Here is a 21,231-nt window from a genome sequence, read left to right on the forward strand (position 1 = left end):
ACTTTCACGTTCAAAAGGAGCTAAAAGTTTTCACGCACCTGCACTTAACGAGGGCATCACACGGACACTCCATTAGGTACACCGCCATTTTCAAGTGTACCTAATAACAGGCCACTTTATTAGGGAAATATCATGGTCAAAGGTCACAGGTGTCAAGCTCTAGTCCTCAGGGCCGCGTTCCAACATGTTTTCCAAGTGACCCTCGTTAAGTGCAGGTGCGTGAAAAGTTTTAGCCACTTTCACGTGCAAAAGGAGCTAAAACTTTTCACGCACCTGCACTTAACGAGGCAATCACACGGACACTCCATTAGGTACACCACCATTTTCAAGTGTACCTAATAGGCCACTTTATTAGGGAACTATCATGGTCAAAACTTAACTGAAAGTGAAAAGTGCCACACCCGCCCTCACCCCCCACTTTCTGATTGGCTATTTGCTGCTATGCCAGCCGACACACATTATGCCGACATTGATGTTTTAATTTTGTATTTGTTGGATTGTATTTAATGGTGTTATTATACTGAATGTGTTTGTGTTTTAATAAAAGGTTGAAAAAAATCCACTATGCCGACATTTGTTATTTTGTGGGACTCCAACTCATATAACAACGTAAAACACATACATATTGTCATATAAAGCAGTTAACCAAATGTCTGATTTTTATATTTTAATTGGCGAATATAAAAACAAGGAATAAAACACCAGACAAGTTTGAACATAAATGTTTATTTAAAAGAAAATAATAATAATAATATTAAAAGTAAATTTCAAACCAGCAATCCAAAAATTGTGAAATTGCAATAGATATATTGGATAACAATATTTAGGCGTATATATGCATACACGTTATTTTAAGTGTTATAAAATCAAGATGACCCAAAGAGAAGCAGAATCTCCCCGTTGTTGCATAACGGCGCATCCCTTCATGCAATAGTTAGCCGTTAGCTTGCCTAAAAGAAGTGGTGTTTCACTGAGTGGTTCTTTCTTTCCTTGGCAAATCGTAAATCGACCTTCTGCCTTACATAGTTCACTGACTGATCCGTTGATGCACGGGAAGACAGTTCACCCATGAACTCGTTCCCTCACTGATCCGTTCTCGCGATGAACTGAATGGGAAATGCAATTCAAGACTCGTTCGTAAACGGGAAGTAACGTCATTTTCTTCTTCGTTTTGTTTTACGGCGAGGTGGCACTAGCTTCAATGGCATTACCGACACCTACTGGTTGAAATCATATGAACTGAAAAAAAAACTTTAGGAAGTGATTCGTTCACTGAAAAAATTCGTTGAACGATTCGTTTGAGTGAACTGATTCTAAAGATTCTCAAAGAACTGGAATGCACATCACATTAATCTAACCTTTAAAAAAAAAAAAAAATCACCGTCACTGACTCACAACATATTCACATTTCCAGAGCCATTGACGGCACCAGTTGATACCAAAGTGCACTCCTTTAAAGAAGGAAAAGTGAATGGATTTTCTTGTGCATTGTCCAAAGGTGCCAAACATATGTGCTTCTTGGTACACACACAGCTGCTGTCCTCTTACGAGTTCTTCTTGGCTTTCTTCTTGACTCGGTACACATGGAAGGTTTTGTTCTGGAAGGTTCTTTTGAACAACGTGGCGTATTCCGGCGAGTCCGTCTTGACGGCGTCGCAGAATCGCGGGTGGGTGGCGGCCACCAGGTCGGCGTCGTTATCCCCTTCACCGTCCATGATCTGATCGGACAAAAGGAAATCATGTGACCGTCACAAACAGGACGATCGAACGATCTGGTGTTCGTTTTGAAGTCAAGGATGTGGACCCACGTGTCCGTTGGCCAGGTCCAGCAGGTCTCTGAGGCGACATCCTCGCCGGTGGCGGCGCTCGTAACAGATGGAGTTCTCCAACACCACGTAGTGGGCGCCCAGCCCTTGCAGGATGGCGTGGACGTCCTGCGGAGAGCGCCGGGCGTACACCTGGTACACCTCCAAGGCAAAGCGGGACAACCAGCGTGAGGCGGCGGCCAGAATTGTCTTTCTTCACTAGTGTTGCTTTTCAAAATGACCATGTATAGTAAGGCTTTTTTAGCAAAAAATAAATAAATTTTTTGAATTTTTGAAATTTCGGTTTCTTTGTGTGTCTTTGGCATGTGGAGAAATTGACAATAAAGCTGACTTTGACTAAATTACCATGTCTTCGAGAAACAGTGTTCTTAAAACTTTTCTTCCCAATGATTATTAATACAGTCTGCTTTAATCACATTATTAATGTCCCATTCTTCCCATTCAAGGAGGAAATTTGCAACTTGAACCATTTGGGACATTTCACTCCATCATTAAAGACACCAACATCTGTCTGATAAGGTGGAAAAACGTTTGATTTCCTCTGGCGGGCCAATTACGGCAACTGCACTGAAAAAGGCCTTTGGGGTTTGTTTGATTTCTTTTCTTCCAGATGTTGATGAGGAACAAACCTCAGTTGAGGTTTTCTGCGGCGACAGACAAGAAGACCTTGGCTGCGTCTCGGCTGCGTCACTGATTGGCCCCGCCCGGGCGGCCGTTTTGCCACCTCGTGTGTGTTGTCGCTACCTGTTTGGTCCGGTCTCTCAGGTCCGCGTCTTCATAATGCGGGTGGTTGGTGATGATTCGCCCCGTGCACAGTTTGATGCCGGCCAGCAGCTGCATGCTTCCCGCCAAGACGGCACGCTCCGGCGTCTTTGTGCTGCCGACAGATTAAAGAGAGGACGTGGCCGCCTTTGACACACGACGCGGCGGAAAGAGAGAAAAGGAATCTGTAAGGTGTTCGATCACGTTGTCGTCTTTGTTGCGGAGGCCACGTGAGCTTGAAGTGGTTGTTTTAAATGGCGACTACAGAGAAGTTGAAAAGCTAACCTTATTTTCAAACCCTATCTTGCACCCGACGTGGACGCAAAATGGAAGCCAATGCTGTACGTATTTCCCGCTGTTCCATCTTGAACGCACGCAGTGTCAAATAATGACTTGCATCAGGCGACAAATTCAAACGAGCATTTTTTCAAATGACAAAAAACGTCGGCGCGAAGGCATCCATCTTTCATTTCGCTCCTTGTTAGGCGGCGCGGCTTGAAGTCAGTGTGATTTCCCGCGCACGGAAGCTAATAACTCAGCTCAGACGCCGCGGCCGTAAGACGAGCCTCCTTCGCCGCCGTAACGCTTTCATCCGGAATGTAATTAGCGCGGCGGGCAGGCTTAGCCCCTCCCCGCCCGAGTAATTCCGCGCAACCCGTATAATCCTGGCAGCCTAATGGGATTAGCTCCTGAGGCGAGGAGCACGCACACACATTTTAGCATGAGCAGCCGCAGTAATCACGACAATCGGCGTAATGACAGCGTTGTCGAGAAAACACGGTGGCGACGCTCAAATTAGTCACACGCAAACATCAGATTGAAAAGAGCTGGGAGCAGTTGAACTCTCCGCTAAACAAATCATCAGCACCTACCAAATCGACTTCGCCGAGCCCGCTGCGAAAGGCCGACTCGCTTTCGAAAGCCTCATTTTAAACGCCGACTGTGTGGAAAGCTTCATTTCAGAGCCCGAAAGCCGACTTGAATTCGTCGAAGCCTATTATGAAAGTCGCAAACCCAGCCTGACTCGGGCCGGCAAACCGCACAATACAAACAAATGAAAGCGTTGCCACCTGAGCTACATTGCGACTTGGTTGCTAACCAAAACAGCAGCATGTCAGCAGTCCCTCAGAGCAATTACTAAGTGAGAAGTCTGCACTTGAGTAGTGAGACAGCCGCTGGAAAGTGCACAGCAGCCGCAGCCAGACTTCCAAAGCCCATATCCCACCAGGCCGGCGCTCTTGATCAGCAGCCCGGCCACGGAGACCCTCGTGGGGGGGGGGGGGGGGGGGGGGGGGGGGGGACGAGAGTGGGCGGCGTGGCGGGCACGGGGAGGGGGCTCCCGGAGCACTGCCAGAAGATGGGTCTCTTCCAACAACTACCATTTTTTATTCATCAAGACCCTTGGGCTCTCATCAGTCAGGGGCCACCCGCACACACACACATGCGCGTGCACACACACGCACACAATGCGCACACACACACACACACACACAATGCACACACACACACACACACGGCCTAATCAAGAACATCAAACAAAGTAGGGAAACTAATAAGATTTGCCTTTGATGTCAGAGATGATGATGATGGTGTGTGTGTGTGTGTGTGTGTGTGTGTACCTAATCCAGGTCATGAGCTCCACAGTGTCTGGATCGTAGAACTCCCTCAAGTCAGACAGCTCCTCCACCATCTTGGGCCAGAACTGCAGGCGACGATGAAAATGATGTCGTTATGCCCCAAAAAAACAAACGTTGTAGTGAGTCATTGCGGCTAAATGGCGCCCAATATGCAGTCGACGGTAGGTGCTTAAAAAAAAAAAAAAAAAAATCATTGGCGACGTTAAGCAATACCTTCATTAAAAATAGCTGGCATTGAAAATAAAAATAAACGACAAAATTTGCAAATGAATTATGAATCGCAATTTGAAAAGTGTAGCGCATCTGACAAAAGTCTTTTTCTGTGTGCGAGCGCACAATGGCAGCAGCAGCAGCAGAATGAAAATGCTTGAAGGTGTTGCTGCTTCTTCTTTGCCTGCTGCTTGTATACAAAAATATTGCTGGTATTATGAGATGACAGTCACATAATAAGAAGGGGGGGTGGGGGGAAATAATAAAAGGACTTGGTGGCGCGTTGAAGGCGCACAATGGCTGGTTCTTGTTTGTGTATTGTTGTGTTGTGCTACCTTGTAAGAGAGGAAGGCCAAGACGGCGGCGGGCGCGGCGTAGCGGACCAACGTCAGCTGGCGGAGGGAGGGAGCACAGACAGACACACAGCAAAGAGGCGCAAGTCACTCAAGGCCAAACCTAAGAGCCACACTGCCCCCTGGTGGCCGCAACCATGCACTTGGCACGTCGCAGCAGGTCGCCAGTCTGGACGCCTTTGGGAATGAATCATGCGCTCGCTGACTACACAATTATTCTCCCCGCAAATTGGCCATAAACGGTACCTGCGGGTACATTGAGCGTCTGTCTTGAAAGCCTAATTCTACCTTAACTGAAATTGTTAAATGTTTGGCATGACTCGTCAACTCCCAGCTCTCATTAAATAAAAATAAAAAAAAATCAGAAACCCAAACGGTGTCTGGAAAGCCCAGTTGTCACTTGAATCCCTGCTCTTCTCTCGCAAGCTTATTTGAAAATCGCAACTCTGGCTTGCCATGTTTGAAGTTGCAATCTTTGCTTCAAAAAGTCTTCAAATCGTAACTTTTTCAAAGTGTAACTTTCCAAATCTGGCTCCCACTTCAACTCTGCCAGTCGCAAAAGGCTTATTTGAAAAGCTCTCGGTCATTCTCATTCTTCCTCCCTTTCTGTAAGGCTTCATTTGAAAGCGAAACCCAAATCAAAACTCCAAAGCCTCATTGGTGGGATTCACGTTGAATCAAGTTCAGGTGTTCACACTGACCGTGACTTTGGTGTTGCATCGGAGCGCGTGAAGGAGCACGGCCCAGACGTCCCTCCCGCACACGCCATACGCCGCCACGGCACACATATGCCCCGTCCAGATGTACTTCATCCTGCGCGATGAAAAGAAGAAACCGGTTGAAGGCAATGGTTGAACAATGTGAAAGCTTGTAGAAAACAAACTTTTTCAATATGCAGAAGCGAAAGGGGAAAAAAAAAAAAACAAACAAACAAAAAAAAGAAACGCAGTCTGCCTGCACTTTTGGCCTCCTGCTCTTCATCAGCACTTACAGGGAGCCAAAAAATCCAATTTGTCACTTTGTGTGCAGTCTGTCTCTGTGCTGCTGTTTAATGCTTTCACACACACACACACACACAGCGTCGACTTTGTGCCGCCGCCGCCGCCGCCTCCTCCTCCTCCTCCTCTTTTACGCCATTCCCAAACGCTTCGTGTGAGCTGAACTTGCGGGTGAAAACGTTTGAATTCAAATCTAATTCTGCCTTGAACAGAGACTTTTTAATCCTAATTCCTAATTTTGAGAGGCTAATTTGAAAAGCCCGTCCAAATTTGAAACACTTGAAAGCCTTATTTGAATGTGGAATTTGAAAGCGTGCGCACAGCCCATCTTGCAAATGAAAGCCGACAGGATGGCTGTTTTCAAGGCCGTGTTTGAAACCCTACCCAGCCTATCCTTGAAACCCTAACCCTTGTTTACACCCTGAGGCTGTTCTGATTTTGCTGCATCAAATGCAGTGTGCTCGAGTACTAGGCATCGCTTATTAACGTCATAAATGTGTTTTCTTTTCAATATCGTTTTGAGACGTCCTACTTTGTTAGCGGTCATTGAATGGGGCTTACGTTACGTTTGGAGGCCACCCCAAAGTCACCCGAGGCACAGATACTAACTTGGCGGTGAAAAATAAAAAGTGTAGTGAGAGCAAAAAGGCAGAGGATAAAATGCTAAGTGTTTGCCATCACCTCATGGTGCTGAGGGCCAGCAAGCCATAGAAGAGCGTGTGCAGCAGGTTGTAGGCCACGTCCGGACGAAAGGATGCCACCGCCGGACCCTCCGCTTTCCTCTCCGCAGCGCCACCTTTTGTTCTGTAGGGAGAGGGGCTAGTTGGTCGTAGCGACTCAAGACGGCCGACTTTTTGGGTTTCCCTCGGGGTGCACCTGAGGTTGCGTAGAGCCGCCAGCGCCAGGGCGCCGCCCATCAGCACCAGCGTGAGGGCGTAGGGGCCCAGCAGGAGGCTGGCGGACAGACGTTCTAAAGTGTCCAGTGGCAGCGCACCGAAGGCCTCCTCGCACAGATACAGGTTGGCGTCAAAGTCCCTGGGGGAAAAAAAAAAAAAAAAGCAAAAGGAGCCGTCAACAACGGTAACTTGCACATGATAAGTAACGTCAACAATTGTGCGTCTGTGATCTTTGTAACGTTTTGGGCTGGCGGACCGATATGAAACATTTCTGGACCATTTTCACAAGAGCTTTTAATAATGCCGCTTGTATATTTTGTGCCAGCAAGATATGGCAGAGCTATACATACCGCCCCCCCCCTTCCGCGCACACGTGTGAATATCACAATAAACGTCGTATCGCGCGCCAGCCGCTGAATAATTGAAGGGCCCTGGCTCGCCGCGAGCCGGCGTTATCACGCCAGTGACGACGCACCGAGCTAATCGATGGTGCGAACGCTCATCTATTATTCACGCGCGCAGGTGCCGCAGCGTCGGAGGAATAAACGCACAACGGCGGACGAGAGGAGAGCCCGAAGAGACGAGCGCGAGGCGCGTTTGCCGTTCCTACCTCGTCGGCCCCCGGGCAAACTTTGACTTGATGAATTTAAAGATGTGCTCGTCAGATCGCAGCCGCAGCGCTTTCTGCAAACACACGCACGCACGCACGCGCATGCAGATAAGGTTGGGAATGAAATAGAAATACAAAAACAAACTTGCCTGAAAACTACCCATGTCAGATGAAGAGTGGCCTCCAGAGTGTGTTTACTCAACTGCAGAGGGAGGGAGGGAAATGTATTTTCTATCTTTTTCCCGCTCGCTTCTAATGAACCAGTAATTCACTGCTGCCGTGAACGTTTGTGTTCATTAAGTGGAATGCAACTATTTACAGCAAAGCACTGTCATGGCTAACGGGTCCCTGTAGATGGTGGCGCTGAGTCGCTTTGTATGCTGGCCCTCAAGTGCAAAACACCGTAAGAAATAGCTCAACATAAGAGCAAATGAAAACAACCTTTGGACCCTTTTCTTGCGGAAAAATGGATGTTGGAGAAAGGAAAGAAATGGCGGAGGACAACCTTGGTCAGGAAGTTGAAGGCGAAGGTGAGCAGGAGGACGGCGGTGCTGTGGATAATCAGCTTGAACACCCGGGCCGCAAAACTTCCCGTCTTCAGAGAACGCTGCCGCAGGAGCACAAAAATCAATTCACAAATTTTAGACAATGTTTCAAGAAATCATATACGTATTTTGGTCATTTGTAGAATTTGCCTCAAATCACCGAAATCTACCTTATCTTAACTGTCTATTTTTTCTGTATCATTAAAGCTTCCATTTTAGGAAACTCTAATTTAACAGCGTCTGAATGACTCATACTGCTTTTTCTTTCTTTTTTTTTTTAAAGCAGCCTACTTTCAACAAGTAACTTAGCATACATACATGAATGATTTAGAGCCTTGCGCCGTCTCGCTGCCACGCTAAATATCTTCCTAATTGTCGCCGTGATAAGATCGGATTGGAATATATTACATTAAGACTTGACGGGGAAATGTGTTCCTGCTCACAAAGTGGAATTATCGGCAGCTTAAACAAAGCCATGCTCGCGCGCGCGCGCGTGCGTGCAAGGCGTCGCATCCATCTTGCGCGCGTCTACGCACATGGACGTGACGCACGAGGAGGGCCGCCACGATGAAGCTCAGCACCAAAGAGCCCAGGATCATGCCGTTGAAGAACTGCAGCAGCCAGACGCTCAGCAGAGCGCTCACTTGGACCAAGTACAGCGTGGTCACCTGGGAAGAAAAAAAACAAAAACAAAATACATACAACACTCAGACAGAGCAGACCAAAAAAACACCTCACAGTCACAAGAGGGCAGCAAATGACCATATATGCTCATATCATAGAACGGTAGGTGTCGAGTCCAACCTGCGCGGCGGTGAGCACGTCCACACAGTCCAGCGTGTAGACGACGAGGGCCTGAACCAGGAAGATGAACTGGTTGAACTGCCAGGTCACGCAGAAGCACAAGCTGCACACGAACATCAACCACACCATCACCTTCTGCCCAGTGGAAGGAAAACACACAGACAAGTCTTGATGCTGAGGCAGTTACGGGAGTTAGCATTGGGCGTTAGCACGCGCGCGCGCACCTGCTGCAAAGTGCCCAGCCGAGGCCTCAGGTAGCACGTGATGGCGGCAACCTGTAGCGCCAAGAAGGGCAAAGACCAGTTTTCTCTCAGCGAGATGGTGAACTCCACACGAGTCGTGTCCACCCTACAAACACATGGTCCTGGATGAAGCTACGCAAATCAATAGGGGCTCTGGATAAAGGCATGAGGGCTGAAGTGTTCCTATTGATTCGTCCAAGAAATGTGTTGCGTTGTTTTGATCTTTGTGAACATTAGATCAAAGAGAAGCTAGCTAAGTTAATGAGGCTAACGCTTGCGGTGGAATGACTGCGGGCGGGCTGGCGGGCGGGCTGGCGGGAGTTTTGCTCAGTGCCCACCTGTTGAGGATGTACCAGATGGCGGCCAGCGCGCCCGCCGTCCACGAGCCAGCCAGAAGCCACGCTGTCAGGTACAGCGCCATCACGTAGACCGCTTGCAGCGAGAACACGCTGTAGATGTAGAAGTACATGGGCTCCAGGTATGACTGCAAAACATGCAACAAAATTGTCAGCATGACCCCCGCCAAAGGTGGGGAGGTTTTTTTTCCTCAACAATTTGCTCTTATTTTTTTTTTTTAAATATAAATTTTCACGAGGTCGTGCGTGTGTGTTTGTGTGTGTTACCTGTATGGGCAAAAGCCTGTAGAGAATGCTGAGTAGGACCTCCTGGTAGATGTTCATCCTCTGCAGGAGGTTGATGGTCCTCTTGGACTCTGTCAAGTTGTCGTGGATCAACTCTGACAATCCTGAGCAAAAAAACAAAAAATCAATGAAAATTCAACATACAATATTTGGTGGTCCGATTAGTCCCAACTCCAAATTTACATTTAGATGAGACCGTCAGCGTAAGAAGCGAGGCTCTACAAATTCAACACCTGAAGTCACTTTTACTGAGCTAAATGAAAATCCTTCAACACCTCCGTCATGAGATAAATGTCTCAAGGAGCCCTACTCGAAATAACACAGGAAGTTTGCCATGTTGCTTGAACGAAGCCATTTTAGGATTATTTCCTTCAAATCTCTGCGTGCGTGCGTGTGTGCCACAATACAATACAGTAGTTCTTCCAGAACAAACATCTCTGATCCCGAATGAATCTGTAGCCATACTGGTGTGATTATTCCAAAGAGGCCCACGGGCAGGGCTGGAAATGGTTACAACATGTTTGCTGTGATTGAAACGATGCCTGATGCCAACTTGCGACATTCCAGCCACTTTGGGCCCGACGGCTGCTTGATCCACCGGAGCAACCGGACGCATTTTCCGTGAAACAGCGTCCACGTTTCCACCCACACGCTTCGCTTTATCGCTCCTTCGTTCTCTAGATATTTCCCTTCATTACACTTCCTCCTTTCTCCCGGTGACTTCATTCCTCTCCTCGCGTCCAGTCAGTCGATTAGAGAGTGTAGCGGAAAATTGCGGTAAAGAAGGAATTTCGATGACTGTGCTGATGGGAACAAGGAGTCATTTTACCCACGTGCATCATTAGCAATAAACTGTTGACGTCGGGCCACAAAATGGAGGGCGGAGCCAAACTAATGCTAATGTGTCCTGCAAACGCAAGTCAAATTGCTTTTGTTTTTACTTTTTGCACTTAAGGCCAACCTCAGTTGGCATTTTAGCAACCAGGTAAATGAAGATGTAACTTTTTGGTCATTTATTAAGAGAACATATTTAGTAATGAACGATGGTTAAAACATGCACATGACGACATTTAGTTAGCGCTCAGCAGTCACACTGTAACATAGCTAATGCTAATTCCTTTAATTCTCACTTGATTTGTCTGTGGTACGTTTGATTTGACTCAAACAACAGAATTATAAAGGTTGCAAATGATAAATATAGGCCATGAACAAAGGCCTAATGAGGTTTGCTAATATTGCTTTCAAGTTAGCATGAATTGATTTAACATTTCAGGTGTACCTTCCTGTATGGATGGGGCGTTCAACATTTGCTTGTAGTACGAGTAGTAAAGTCCACATTCGGTCCGGAAGGAGATCTCACGCTCTACCTCCTGTAACAAAAATGTTGCCCAGTTCAGTTTAGCGTCTAAAATTTGCTTTGACACTTCCTCCAAAAGCATCAACATACAGTACTTGCTACACCTTGTTAAGATGAACTAGTGTGAGAAAGAAAGTTAAATGTGTACGGCTTTGTCGAAGATGCTGAATTACAAAAAAAAAAAAAAAAAGACTTCATTTTCCTCTCGAGTCCCAATGGCCAAACTGTGTTGTCGTTTTAGAATTTGCGGGTTCTTAGAAGCTTTGTTTGGCGCTACCGTGAGCTGTTGGAACCACAGTAGGTTCTCATGCAAGGCGTTGACACAGCAGGCCTGCGTCAAAGCCAGCAGGCCGGCCGTCGTCAGCCCTGTCGCCGTGGCAACAGTCCGTCGCCACCTCCACCGTGGAGCTCGTGAGCCGGATCCGGAGCTTCCCTCATCCCCCTCCTCTTCGTCCTTGGTCGTACCTCGTCGCCGTTTGCGGAGCTCCATCGAGTGAAAAGCTCAATAGAAGAGATCCGAATCAATCTGGAGAAAAGGTAAGAGGAGCGGCCGAGGTGCCTTCAAAGTGCTTCCAAATCATTTCGCTTTTGAAGCTCCATGGCAGAGAAAACTCTCCTGAGAAATGAGCAGCTCCTTTACGAACTTCCGCTCCGCTTCACATAAAAAATAAAAAATAAAAAACCGAGGAGCAGGTCAGGATCTCAAGCAGACGCGCTGGCCCTGGACTTGAATCCCTTCCGGTGCCTTCGTGGTGTCTTGTTGAGGCCCCAGTAAAAAAAAAAAAAAAAAAAGAAAGGTCTCTGCCAGAAGTCGAAGTGCAGGACGAGGATGGAAAAGTGGGAAGCCAGTGGACTGTGGCTCGCCTGACCTTTTATAAGAATAGGACGGAGGGAGGGAGGGAGGGAGGTAGTGGGGGGGAATGTTTGGGAACGCCAGCGCACTTGTGGATGTGTCGTCCAGCTGCGTCCCAAATTAACTCCCTGTTGCGAGCCACGTGGACATGGCTAGCGGCACACAATGAAAGTGGGCGGGCCGCTGCCCTAAATGAACTGCACTGCTAATTGTGTGTCATTCCGCAACAAAATGCTGCAGATTTATCATGCAACACAATTCTTCAAATGTACTATTATTTTCATCAAACCATCCTCCCTAGGAGACTTGTAAAACTTCCCGCCGCTCACTTTGTACCGCAAACAAGGACATTAATCACTAAAGAATAGTTCTCATAAAAATACTCATCTAACAATAAGATTAAGTGATGAACTTTCCAGCTTCTGTCCTTGTTACCCGGCTAAGAAACTCCCATGAGAATGCGAGTGTAAATGTCAAAAACATGTGATGCTTTTTTTTTCCAAGGTTGAAAAGTAATAGAGAATTTATATACAATTTCATCTAAAAAGGATTTAAACTAGGATATGACATAGCGGTGGAATTTTTAAGGTTCTTTTGTAGCGGAAGAACAAAAATGTTGGAGGTCTGATATTTGTATAACGTCTTCTTGGAGTGTCTGAGCGTGTGCGTGTTTGTGTGTGTCCATGAAGAACATAGTGCACTGCCAATGATGATGTCAACTCCAAACACGCTGTGGCCACTCTGTTGCCGTGGTAACACAGTCAGCGCTACAACAACAAGCTCAGGCTTTGTTGCAATACTACCTTTTTTTCTTCAATCCCACCGAAGGTTCTGAACACATAAACACATGTCTGACGGATCAAAACAAATTAAAAAGTTAACGGGCAGCAGCTGTGTCCGTTCGCTCGAGCACTAAAGCAGATCCGACGGGCTTAATGTTAGCACGGCTTGCGAGAATTGCCGTTTGTTCACCTTGATGTTGGAGAACCACAGGTCGTTCTCGTGCAGCGTGGCCATGTACATGCAGCACAGCAGGCCCAGGCCCACCGACACCGACCAGCCCACCGACGTGCACACGATGGACCCCCACGACCAGTCACCTGCGGTTGGTTGTGCGTGCACGCGTGAGGATCATGAGGAGGAAACGTCAAGAGACCGTACCAAATAATAATAATTCTCATCTTTTAATTGTATTATTTCACTTTTTGGTGAACTTTGGCCACAGAGAGGTGTGGCAGCTATGTGATGGAGCGAACCTGGAACTCACCCTGCAGGAGGTCGTCCTGGTGATGATGCTGGGGGCAACAGTTGGACTGATGGGGCTGCTGAGGCTTACCGTCGGCAGCGGTGCTCTGAGGGGGGCACTTAGCCCGGCTGCCCTTCCTGTGGCGCAGCGCTGCCATGATGCACGGCCCTGCCACAGATCCAAATGTAAACAACGACGCCCCCTTGTGTTTGTTTTCGAAACTGACTGTGGTCGATTGGATGAGTTTGTTGAATATTTGGGGGACTATAAACGAGATTAGATTAAATCTAAAATACAGTTTTGGTACACAAGATTGATCTAAAATCTCATATGTGGCTTATACTAACTAATAAGGCGACATTGTTGTGATTTTGCGAGCATTGTGACACCGCGGCGCGCGTTCCCGTAATACAAACAAATGAACACGCACCGGGAAAACCAAACGTACGCGTCCGAACCACAGCCCGAGGAACGTCCACTTAGGCTGCTATCGTCTGCTTTCTACCAGTCTTGGTTAGCTCCACGGCCCATTCATATCCCTCTCATCTGCCTTGAGAGCACACATTCATTGCTTTAACTGGCTTTTCACCTCCCGGGGTTCGATTGAGTATTCACGCCGGAACTCGACAGGGCTTGCCTTCAAAATAAAAGCAGAGGTCTTCCCAAAATGTAATTATACCCACAACCTGTTATCGATGGTATTGTTTTCCTTTAATGACAGCTATTACATATACCAAAGCGTGATCAAAGAGTGCGCAAATCAGTTTTTAAACTACATTTCACAAGGGAGCACATTTTATTTTGTCCTCCGTCATTGTCACGGCTTTATCCGGTGCACGAAGACAATAGAAACTGTCAAAATGAGCTAAAAACCCTCACCGTCAAGTGCCAGGTTTTCTCGTCAAAAATATTTGAAATATTTTGAATTATTTCACACATTACACTGTTAACGTGAGGCCCGTGGTTGTAATTTGCAGTGATGAGTTATGCTAGCATTACATGTAGCAGTGGTGCAAAGCTAATGCCAAGTCATCTTTTTTGGTCTATTTGATATGTTTGCAATAGAGAGCATGATTGTGCTGCAGTGTCAGCCCATGCACTTAATGAGTGTTTGTCAGCGCTCCTTGCCTTTTTCCTGCTGTCTTGTAGGGCACAAAGGGTGGTGCCCCATGAATTCTTCTTGGCAACAAATGACAAACATGTCAGAGAATTTCAGTTCCCTCACAAGACTCGAGAATGCAACCGTTGCATGCCTACAATGTCGATGGCATTTGAGTTTGTTGCTGCCACTCCTAGTCAAATTCTCTGCAATGCAGCGCAATATGAATTCTGTCTGGCAACAAGTGACACAACCAGAAACTAAAGCATCCATTATCCTCACCGCTTCTTCTCAGGAGGGTCACTAAGAGCTATCGTGAGATGGAAGTGGCAACATAGGTGTCAAAAGGTAATTACTTTAGAAGCGCACATTAAATGTTCACTTGTTTGTCGACATTTTAGCTTCAGTTGGTCTCCTTCCTCACAAATTAGCATCCACAGAGCAGCAAAATCTGCGGATTAAGCATAAGAGTAGAAAAGCTGCCTTAAAAGAGCTTAGGAGTCAAGATTCTTGCTTCATTTCAGTCACTTCTTCGTTGTCATCTTCCTGTTGACATTCTTTTAAGAGGTTTATGTGGAGAACGTTATCCTGCAAAGACACGAAACGCATATTCTACTTGTACAGATGTCACGTTTTAGTAATGGGATTACATTTACCTTTTTAAAAATGCAACGTGTTTGTGGAAAGAAGCCCATATTGGATTTAGAAGACGCCGGTTCACGCAATGGCAAGAAAAAAAATTACGGGCATTAAATAACATGAGCAATAAGGTTAGGTTAAAAGTATATCATGTTAAAATGAACAATCACACAATGATGCTGTGGCAGGACATTTTATTGTCACCTAGGCGTTGATGGACACAGCAGTTTTCTTTTTTAAGTTAGAAAGTCTTTCAAATAGTGAACAAAAAGATTACATATAAAAATAGAACATACATGTAAGGGGGCACTATATATATGCATACACGCTAAAAAAAAAACAGTTGACACTGTTTGACATTTGTGTTTGTAGGCACCATTCCGGCGGGAAAATTAAAAAGCAGATTTCCTTTCTTCAAGTCCCTTTTTCCCCTTTCTGAAAATTAAACGTTAGCTGTTTTTAACTCGCGCGGCATACAAATTCACTCAAAATAATCCACTTTTTCTTTTCAAAGTGTCGTGGAACAATCATGCGAACAAACAAACAAACGGATAAATACGTGTGAACTCAAGCCGTGATCGAGTTTCTACACATTTTATTAAATAAAAATTAAATATGACAGTAGCAGTTAAAAAAAAATTTAAAAACCCAGCTGCCTTTCACAAGCATGGTTTTTGTTTGGATGAGGTATGAACTTGGACCAGCGCTCCATCACCACATGGCTGGAAATAGGTTTCAAGTCCTTTTTTCTGATGTCTCCGCCAAGGACATGAGGTGTGAATTTGGGGAGGGCCATATGAAAGGGACATGCGGCACTTTCTGTCTGACAGGGATGGTCATTTGACTAGTTGAGCAACTTTTGCTTTGCCCTGCCCTGCCCTCCTGCTGCTGTATAGGAGTTGAAGTGACAAGCTCAGTTGAAATTAAAGGAGGGGGGGAAAAAAATAACTACAGGAATATAATTGTAAATGTGATCCAAATTGTGCTTGGTTGGCCTTGGTGGAGGTGGACTGTACATTGGACTATTGCTCTGTGAAGCTGGTTGAGACGATTAACGGGATAAGCGCGACCATTGAGGTAAACGAGCGTGTGAAATATTCGAGTCAATTCCTGGGGGTCATTCACTGTGCTGCCTGCGTGTGTGCATGCGTGTGCGCGTCCTTATTGTTGAGTATGATGCTGATGAGGTCACCTTCGTGCTCCTTCATGTGTTCCATCAGTCGTTCCTTACTGGTCGACTCCAGGCCGCAGATGCAGCAGCAGAAGAGCAGCACGCAGTACTCCACCCCGCCACCGCGCGGATGGGTAGGGACCGGGGCCATTGGGCTCCCTTGAGGGGTCGGGGGCGAGGGCTCAGAGCCGCTTTTGGGGAGCGCAGAGGGAGGTTCCGGAGAGGGCTCGGCCGGGACGTTGTTGCTGTCCTGCGAGGACGGTGTCAGAGACTCTGGTCCCGTAGACGACGGCACGGGAATTCTGAATGAAAACCAAATACATTTTTTTTTTTTTACCCCAGTAAAGAGAAATCTCTTCTTGGCAGTTGCGCGCGATCGTCGTATTGCGCGGCACGCTTACCGGCCGCTCTGCGAGATGGCCTCGTTGATGGCCTTGTTGACCTGCTCGTAGTTGTAGTTCTGGTCCCCGGCGTGCTTCCACATGTGCGACTTGAGGGAGGGCGGGTGGCTGCACACGTAGCCGCAAAGCGAGCACCTGGCGGCCGGAAAAGGTCAACGCGTTATGAGGCGCACCGGCGTTTGCCGGCGTCTGGTCCTCGGCTCTCACCTGTACTGCTCAAGGAGCTGCACGGCCTGCTGCTCCTGAGGGTGCCTCCTCATGTGACTCTTCAGGCTGTTCATGTTGGTGGTGGCAAAGTCGCAGTTGCAGCACCTGCACACGCCACAAAGAGTGTCAGCACCACCGTGCATATGCTGACTTGAGTATTTTTTGTCACATCAGCAAAATAAATATTTATATTATTGTAGGTATTTGCATTTCCAAGTCGATGTTTCACCTCTAACCCGTCTTAAATCTTTTTTTTTTTCTTTCCCTCAATCCATTCCTCCAACGTTGCTGTGGTGTGAAGAGTCAGTCAAGTATTGTGAGCAAAATACTCCCTAATAGCCCAGACCACACAAGTGCTTGAAAAGGAAGTTCAGGCTCTACCTGCAGAGTAGATAAAATGCTTCTAAACACATTCCTTTCTCCTGCTCTTGAACCTCTTCAAACTCCATTTTCACACTCTTTGACAAAGGATAAACATTTTCAAGACACAAACACATCAAAAATACAGCCTTGTGCAGCTTGCTTTGTATTCAAGTGCCAACATTTGACCTTCCTGCAATAAAAGCAGAGAAAAGAGACAAGAGCTGTTGTGGCTCTCTACTGCCCTTCAGTGGACATAAGAAGAACAGCAAGGGGGCTGGGAGAAGATGCTCAACTTCATTTGTGTCAGCCAGCACGCATACAGAGAAAGTGCCATTTAAATAACCGATGAATAAGTTCCAAAAGCAAACTCGGTGGAACGCCAGTTTACTTTAGTTGACATAACCGTTTAATTTGGTTTGTTTGTTGTTTGGGGGGTTTCCAAATCATTTGGGGTAAAAATAACTGTTGGCCTTACCGGTAAGGTTTGTCCGAGTTGTGTATGCGTCTGTGGTTCCTGACGCCTACATATGTCGCGCTGGTGTAGTTGCACACGTCGCACTTGAACGTTTTCTGAAGGCCGCCTTCTGAAAGAAAGAAAGAAAAGAGAATTAGTCCATGAGCACATTGGCCGGTTCCATCGATGATCCAGACGGCGCACCTCACCTTCGTCCGGGTCGTGCTCAGCTTCCTCTGACGCAGCGGCCGTTTCATCCACGGCCGCCAGCGCTGATGCGTCGGCGCTGACCAAGCTGTGATGCTCCCGCTCGTGACTTCTCAACTGACTCTGAAGCGCCAAACACAAACGGGAAGCTGTCATCTCTCGTTTCGCACATCTTTAGCAGGTTGCATATGCTTGCAGTGTCTGGTGCTTGAGCTCCACTAAAATCTTCACAGAAGCTCATTTCATCATATTTTGGAATTTCCGCCGGCTAGGGGCTGACCTTGTAGTGGAAGGCGTGCGCGCAGGTCTTGCACTGGTACGTCCTGGTCTTGCAGTGGTGGATCATGTGCGTCTCCAGGTCCCGGCTGTCGGCGGCAATGTGCTCGCAGATGGGACACTGGTAGGGTTGCCTGTGGCGGTGCACGCGCAGGTGCTGCTTGATGTAGCCCTTGTTGCCGCTGCTGTAGCGACACAGGCGGCAGCGGTACGGCCGCTCGCTGCCGGCCACGTAGTCCACCATACTCCCGTCGGGAGGCCCGCCCGGGCACTCGGGGGCGGCGTTGGCGTTGTCCTGCAGCTCCTTGAGGATGTCCTCGTCCGAGGCGTTCTGGTCCGAACGCTCGCGGAGACGCTCGATGACGGTGAGCAGAGAAGAGCTGATGCCGGCGTTGGCGGCGGGGCCTTCGGGATTCCTGCACATTTCAAGTGGCACAAATGACTTGTTGCTGCTGCACCCTAATTGGGTCATTTCCTGTCAAATCAACCAAGAAAAGTCTTTGGGATATTTTCTTTTTGTGTTTTGAAGACAACTTTCCCTCCAAACTTGTAGGATCAAATTGCAGACTTTGCATACTTGCGTGGCTCCTCGTTCCCGTCCTGGCGATGCTCCGCCACGGACGCGGTCTCGAGTTTGAACTCGGGGGTCCTCGTAGGCAGGGCGACCAGGACTTCCGCGGCCAGCGAGTGAAGACGGAGCGATTCCGAGTGCGTCCTCTTGCGTCCGGCCGGCGGAACGTTCTCATCCGGAGGGAAGTCTCCGCCTGGCGTGCGCTCCCCCTCCACCTCTTCTTTGACCTCCAATACACTTTGACCGGCATCCTCTTCCTGGTCGAGCAGCAACGGCGCTGCGGCGATAACGGCGTCCTCGGCAGTGGGCAGGCGCTCTACGATCACGTTGATGTGCCCCGCGCTGTTAGGGTTGCTGTGGATGAAACCATGTCAGTCAAGAGATTCCATCTTTTGCATGCGTGTGCCTTTAAAAGGCGGTGGCTGTTACCTGTTGATGATCTTTTGCGCCGACGTCAGCAAGCTGTCGTCCGCAGACGGCGTCTCCGCCTCCACCTCCGTGGCGACGTGCACCTCCAACTCAGATTCCTCGGGGCTCAGATCCTCGACAGCGAACTGGCCCTGCTCTTCTTTGGTGACGTGAGGCGGACTTGATTTGCCGTCCGGAAGTGGCACGCGCGCTTTGAAGGTGGCGGAGACGGAGTCCGCCTCACAGCTGGCGGGCGCCGCTATCAGCGAGGTAGCTTCGTCCTCTTCGAAAACGGGGTAGGAGCAGTCGAGCAGTCCGGCGTGCTTCCAAGCGTGCGTCTTGAGCATGCGCTGTTGGCTGCACACGTAGCTGCAGATCAGGCAGCGGTACAGGCCGTACTCCTCGAAAACGTACCACTTCTTTTTCTGCGGCTGCCCCTGCTGTTGCTCGCCGTCGCACTCGCACTGGCACGGACGAGCAGAGCAAACGTTAGTAACGTTTGGTAGCACAACTGGGAGAACTCCGCTTTGGCCGTTTTGCAGGCGAGTGATTCCAAGCTAGGCAAGCTTACCTCCGAGCCCGCCGGGTCGGCGTCCCTCTGGGCGCCGTCTTGGCCCTCTTTGGCGTCCGCGCTGTTCTCCAGGTGCATCCTGACGTGCTCCTCCAGCTGCGCTTGGTCTCGGGAGCTGAAGCAGCACTCGGAGCACATGAGGATGAGGTCCTGGTTGTGTTCGTTGTGCTGCTTCAGGTGCTCCTTGAGCAGCGGCAGCGTGGGCGACAGATACGGACATAGGCTGCATTGGTAGCATGTCGCCGCACGCTTGAGCTCGCAAGAGTTGCTGCTGCTGCTGCTGCTGTTATTGTTGTTGAGGTCACCATGCTCGTGTTCCACACTCAGCTTCTTGTGAGGAGAGCCTCCTCCTCCTCCTCTCGGCTGACCCCTCTTGTGTCCTGTCAGGGTGCAGCGGCGCTGGGGCCGCTTCTCCACAATTTTACTCAGCTTCTCGATGACCTGGATGAGCGAGTCGGTGTCCGCCTTGCGCTCGGGGGCGTCCGCGACGCGCCCCAGCTCGTGGGGCTCGGACAAAGGCGCAGCCGAGGAAGAGGCGGCGGCAGCGATGAGCACGGCAACGCTGTTGTCCTCCATGACCTGGCGCGAGACACATGAAAGGTCAGCACAAACTGGAATCCACAAAGGTGCAAGTGTCTTTGCTGTAAAGGTGTGCATAAATGATTCAATTGCCGTCAAAGGCCCTTTCTCTGTCTTCTTTTAGTTGTTTTTGAGTTTTAGATGTCACAAAAGCAAGTCCATTTCATTTAGTAAGAGTTAAGGATAATACCTGTGCCATTTCTTGTTTGGTTTGGTGCCGTGAAATTGTGTCAATGTATGCCTAGAGGAAAAGTGATTTGGACAGCTCTATTGATCTTGCAAAGTGGTGACAGCGAGTGGCAGTTAGTGATAATGAGTATTGCCTTGATAAGGACACACGTGCTTTTGTTGACATTGCCATTTGAAGAAGAGATGACCGACCACAAGGCTCCTTTCCTTCACCTTTCACCAATCCGTCACTTTCTCACGACATATCGCCTTCCTCTTTTCTCACCACTTCTGCTTTGCGGAGTGACTCACGCGTATGGAACACCCTTAGTCATTCATGTATTTATGATCTGAAAGTTGCGCGTGTTAGTAAACGTTTAAAGACTCAATTTGGAGGACGTGAGGCCCGGGCAGCCTCCAGCGAGCACCTGTTCGTCCGCATCTAAAAATATGTCAATCCTTCTTTCCCATTTGTGGGTTTCAGATTCGAACACACATAAAACGTCGTGTAATCAAACAGTTCGTAACGCCCGCGGTAGTGTTAAGTGGCGAAATCGCGTGTTTGAGCCACAAAAGCAGCGACAAAGGTGAAATGTGAAGTTTGGCTACGCTAGCATCGGCTAGCTGCGAGGCTAACCCAGCACACAAGCGTGGGAAAACCCGCCGGAAAGCCATGACTTTTCATCTCCGGCTAATGTGTAACCGAATCGTGACTACACTTGGACTCGTAAATTGAGTTAAATACTCACCGGGTCACCGCCCTCTTTGTCCTCCAAACATGCAACTGCTCACGTTAGTTTTATTCACCAGTCATAAAAAATAGAAAAGTAGCCTCCGTTGCCCACATTGCAAAATGGCGAGGATGGAACCTGGGTCACGTGACTCAGAGTTTAGAGTCAGGTGACCCAAATTCGAGCTGCCGATTGGACGGGACTTCAGTACCTTCTTCACTTCAGTATCTTCAGAGAGAGTTTGGAAAATACAAAGTCGTATTATTCTCAACGCCGTTGAACGGAGCAAACATATTCAATACAAAAATAAGAAAAATAGAGAACGTTTTGATATAATTCAAAGAATAAAATGTAATATTGTTGATTAAAAAGCTATTTCATGTGTAAAAACATTACAGTTGTCATG

The 21,231-nt window shown here is 48.0% G+C and overlaps 2 protein-coding genes across 4 annotated transcripts; both read right to left on the reverse strand.

The window, feature by feature from the left end:
* Nucleotides 1-706: 706 nt before the first annotated feature.
* dpy19l3 (dpy-19 like C-mannosyltransferase 3) lies at nucleotides 707-13,609 on the reverse strand. 2 transcript variants are annotated; one of them, XM_049717590.2, is made up of 19 exons: nucleotides 13,411-13,609; nucleotides 13,002-13,148; nucleotides 12,707-12,834; nucleotides 10,804-10,894; nucleotides 9,507-9,628; nucleotides 9,222-9,367; nucleotides 8,866-8,989; nucleotides 8,642-8,776; nucleotides 8,374-8,505; nucleotides 7,798-7,899; nucleotides 7,293-7,366; nucleotides 6,663-6,821; nucleotides 6,468-6,590; nucleotides 5,490-5,601; nucleotides 4,771-4,827; nucleotides 4,208-4,290; nucleotides 2,571-2,703; nucleotides 1,809-1,967; nucleotides 707-1,718 (listed from the first exon to the last, which is right to left on the reverse strand). In XM_049717590.2, exons 2-19 carry the CDS (start codon nucleotides 13,135-13,137, stop codon nucleotides 1,545-1,547), a joined length of 2,190 nt encoding a protein of 729 aa, XP_049573547.1. In that variant the 5' UTR covers nucleotides 13,138-13,148; nucleotides 13,411-13,609; the 3' UTR covers nucleotides 707-1,544. The 2 variants fall into 2 exon arrangements, with proteins under 2 accessions (XP_049573547.1, XP_049573548.1); XM_049717591.2 differs by lacking the exons at nucleotides 12,707-12,834; nucleotides 13,002-13,148; nucleotides 13,411-13,609 and adding an exon at nucleotides 11,159-12,667.
* Nucleotides 13,610-14,895: 1,286 nt separating this feature from the next.
* Nucleotides 14,896-20,995, reverse strand: znf507 (zinc finger protein 507). Of its 2 annotated transcripts, none has more exons than XM_049717577.1 (10): nucleotides 20,844-20,995; nucleotides 19,348-19,926; nucleotides 18,798-19,240; nucleotides 18,375-18,722; nucleotides 17,802-18,213; nucleotides 17,524-17,644; nucleotides 17,336-17,441; nucleotides 16,498-16,602; nucleotides 16,291-16,425; nucleotides 14,896-16,191 (listed from the first exon to the last, which is right to left on the reverse strand). In XM_049717577.1, the coding sequence occupies exons 2-10, from the start codon at nucleotides 19,921-19,923 to the stop codon at nucleotides 15,840-15,842; spliced, it is 2,598 nt and encodes an 865-aa protein (XP_049573534.1). In that variant the 5' UTR covers nucleotides 19,924-19,926; nucleotides 20,844-20,995; the 3' UTR covers nucleotides 14,896-15,839. The 2 variants fall into 2 exon arrangements, with proteins under 2 accessions (XP_049573534.1, XP_049573533.1); XM_049717576.1 differs by having other exon boundaries at nucleotides 17,336-17,444.
* Between the last annotated feature and the right edge of the window lie 236 nt (nucleotides 20,996-21,231).

Source organism: Syngnathus scovelli, chromosome 4 (assembly GCF_024217435.2).
Source record: "Syngnathus scovelli strain Florida chromosome 4, RoL_Ssco_1.2, whole genome shotgun sequence".
NCBI lineage: Eukaryota > Metazoa > Chordata > Actinopteri > Syngnathiformes > Syngnathidae > Syngnathus > Syngnathus scovelli.

Coding starts and splice junctions, on each gene's coding strand:
- znf507 (XM_049717576.1), bottom strand. CDS start 19,923: ATGGAGGACAACAGCGTTGCCGTGCTCATCGCTGCCGCCGCCTCTTCC. Junction 18,723..18,797: donor GCGCAAAAGATCATCAACAG/GTAACAGCCACC, acceptor TTTCATCCACAG/CAACCCTAACAGCGCGGGGC. Junction 18,214..18,374: donor GGGAACGAGGAGCCACGCAA/GTATGCAAAGTC, acceptor TGAAATGTGCAG/GAATCCCGAAGGCCCCGCCG.
- dpy19l3 (XM_049717590.2), bottom strand. CDS start 13,137: ATGGCAGCGCTGCGCCACAGGAAGGGCAGCCGGGCTAAGTGCCCCCCT. Junction 6,591..6,662: donor GCGGCTCTACGCAACCTCAG/GTGCACCCCGAG, acceptor CTCTCCCTACAG/AACAAAAGGTGGCGCTGCGG. Junction 4,291..4,770: donor TGGCCTTCCTCTCTTACAAG/GTAGCACAACAC, acceptor CGTCGCCTGCAG/TTCTGGCCCAAGATGGTGGA.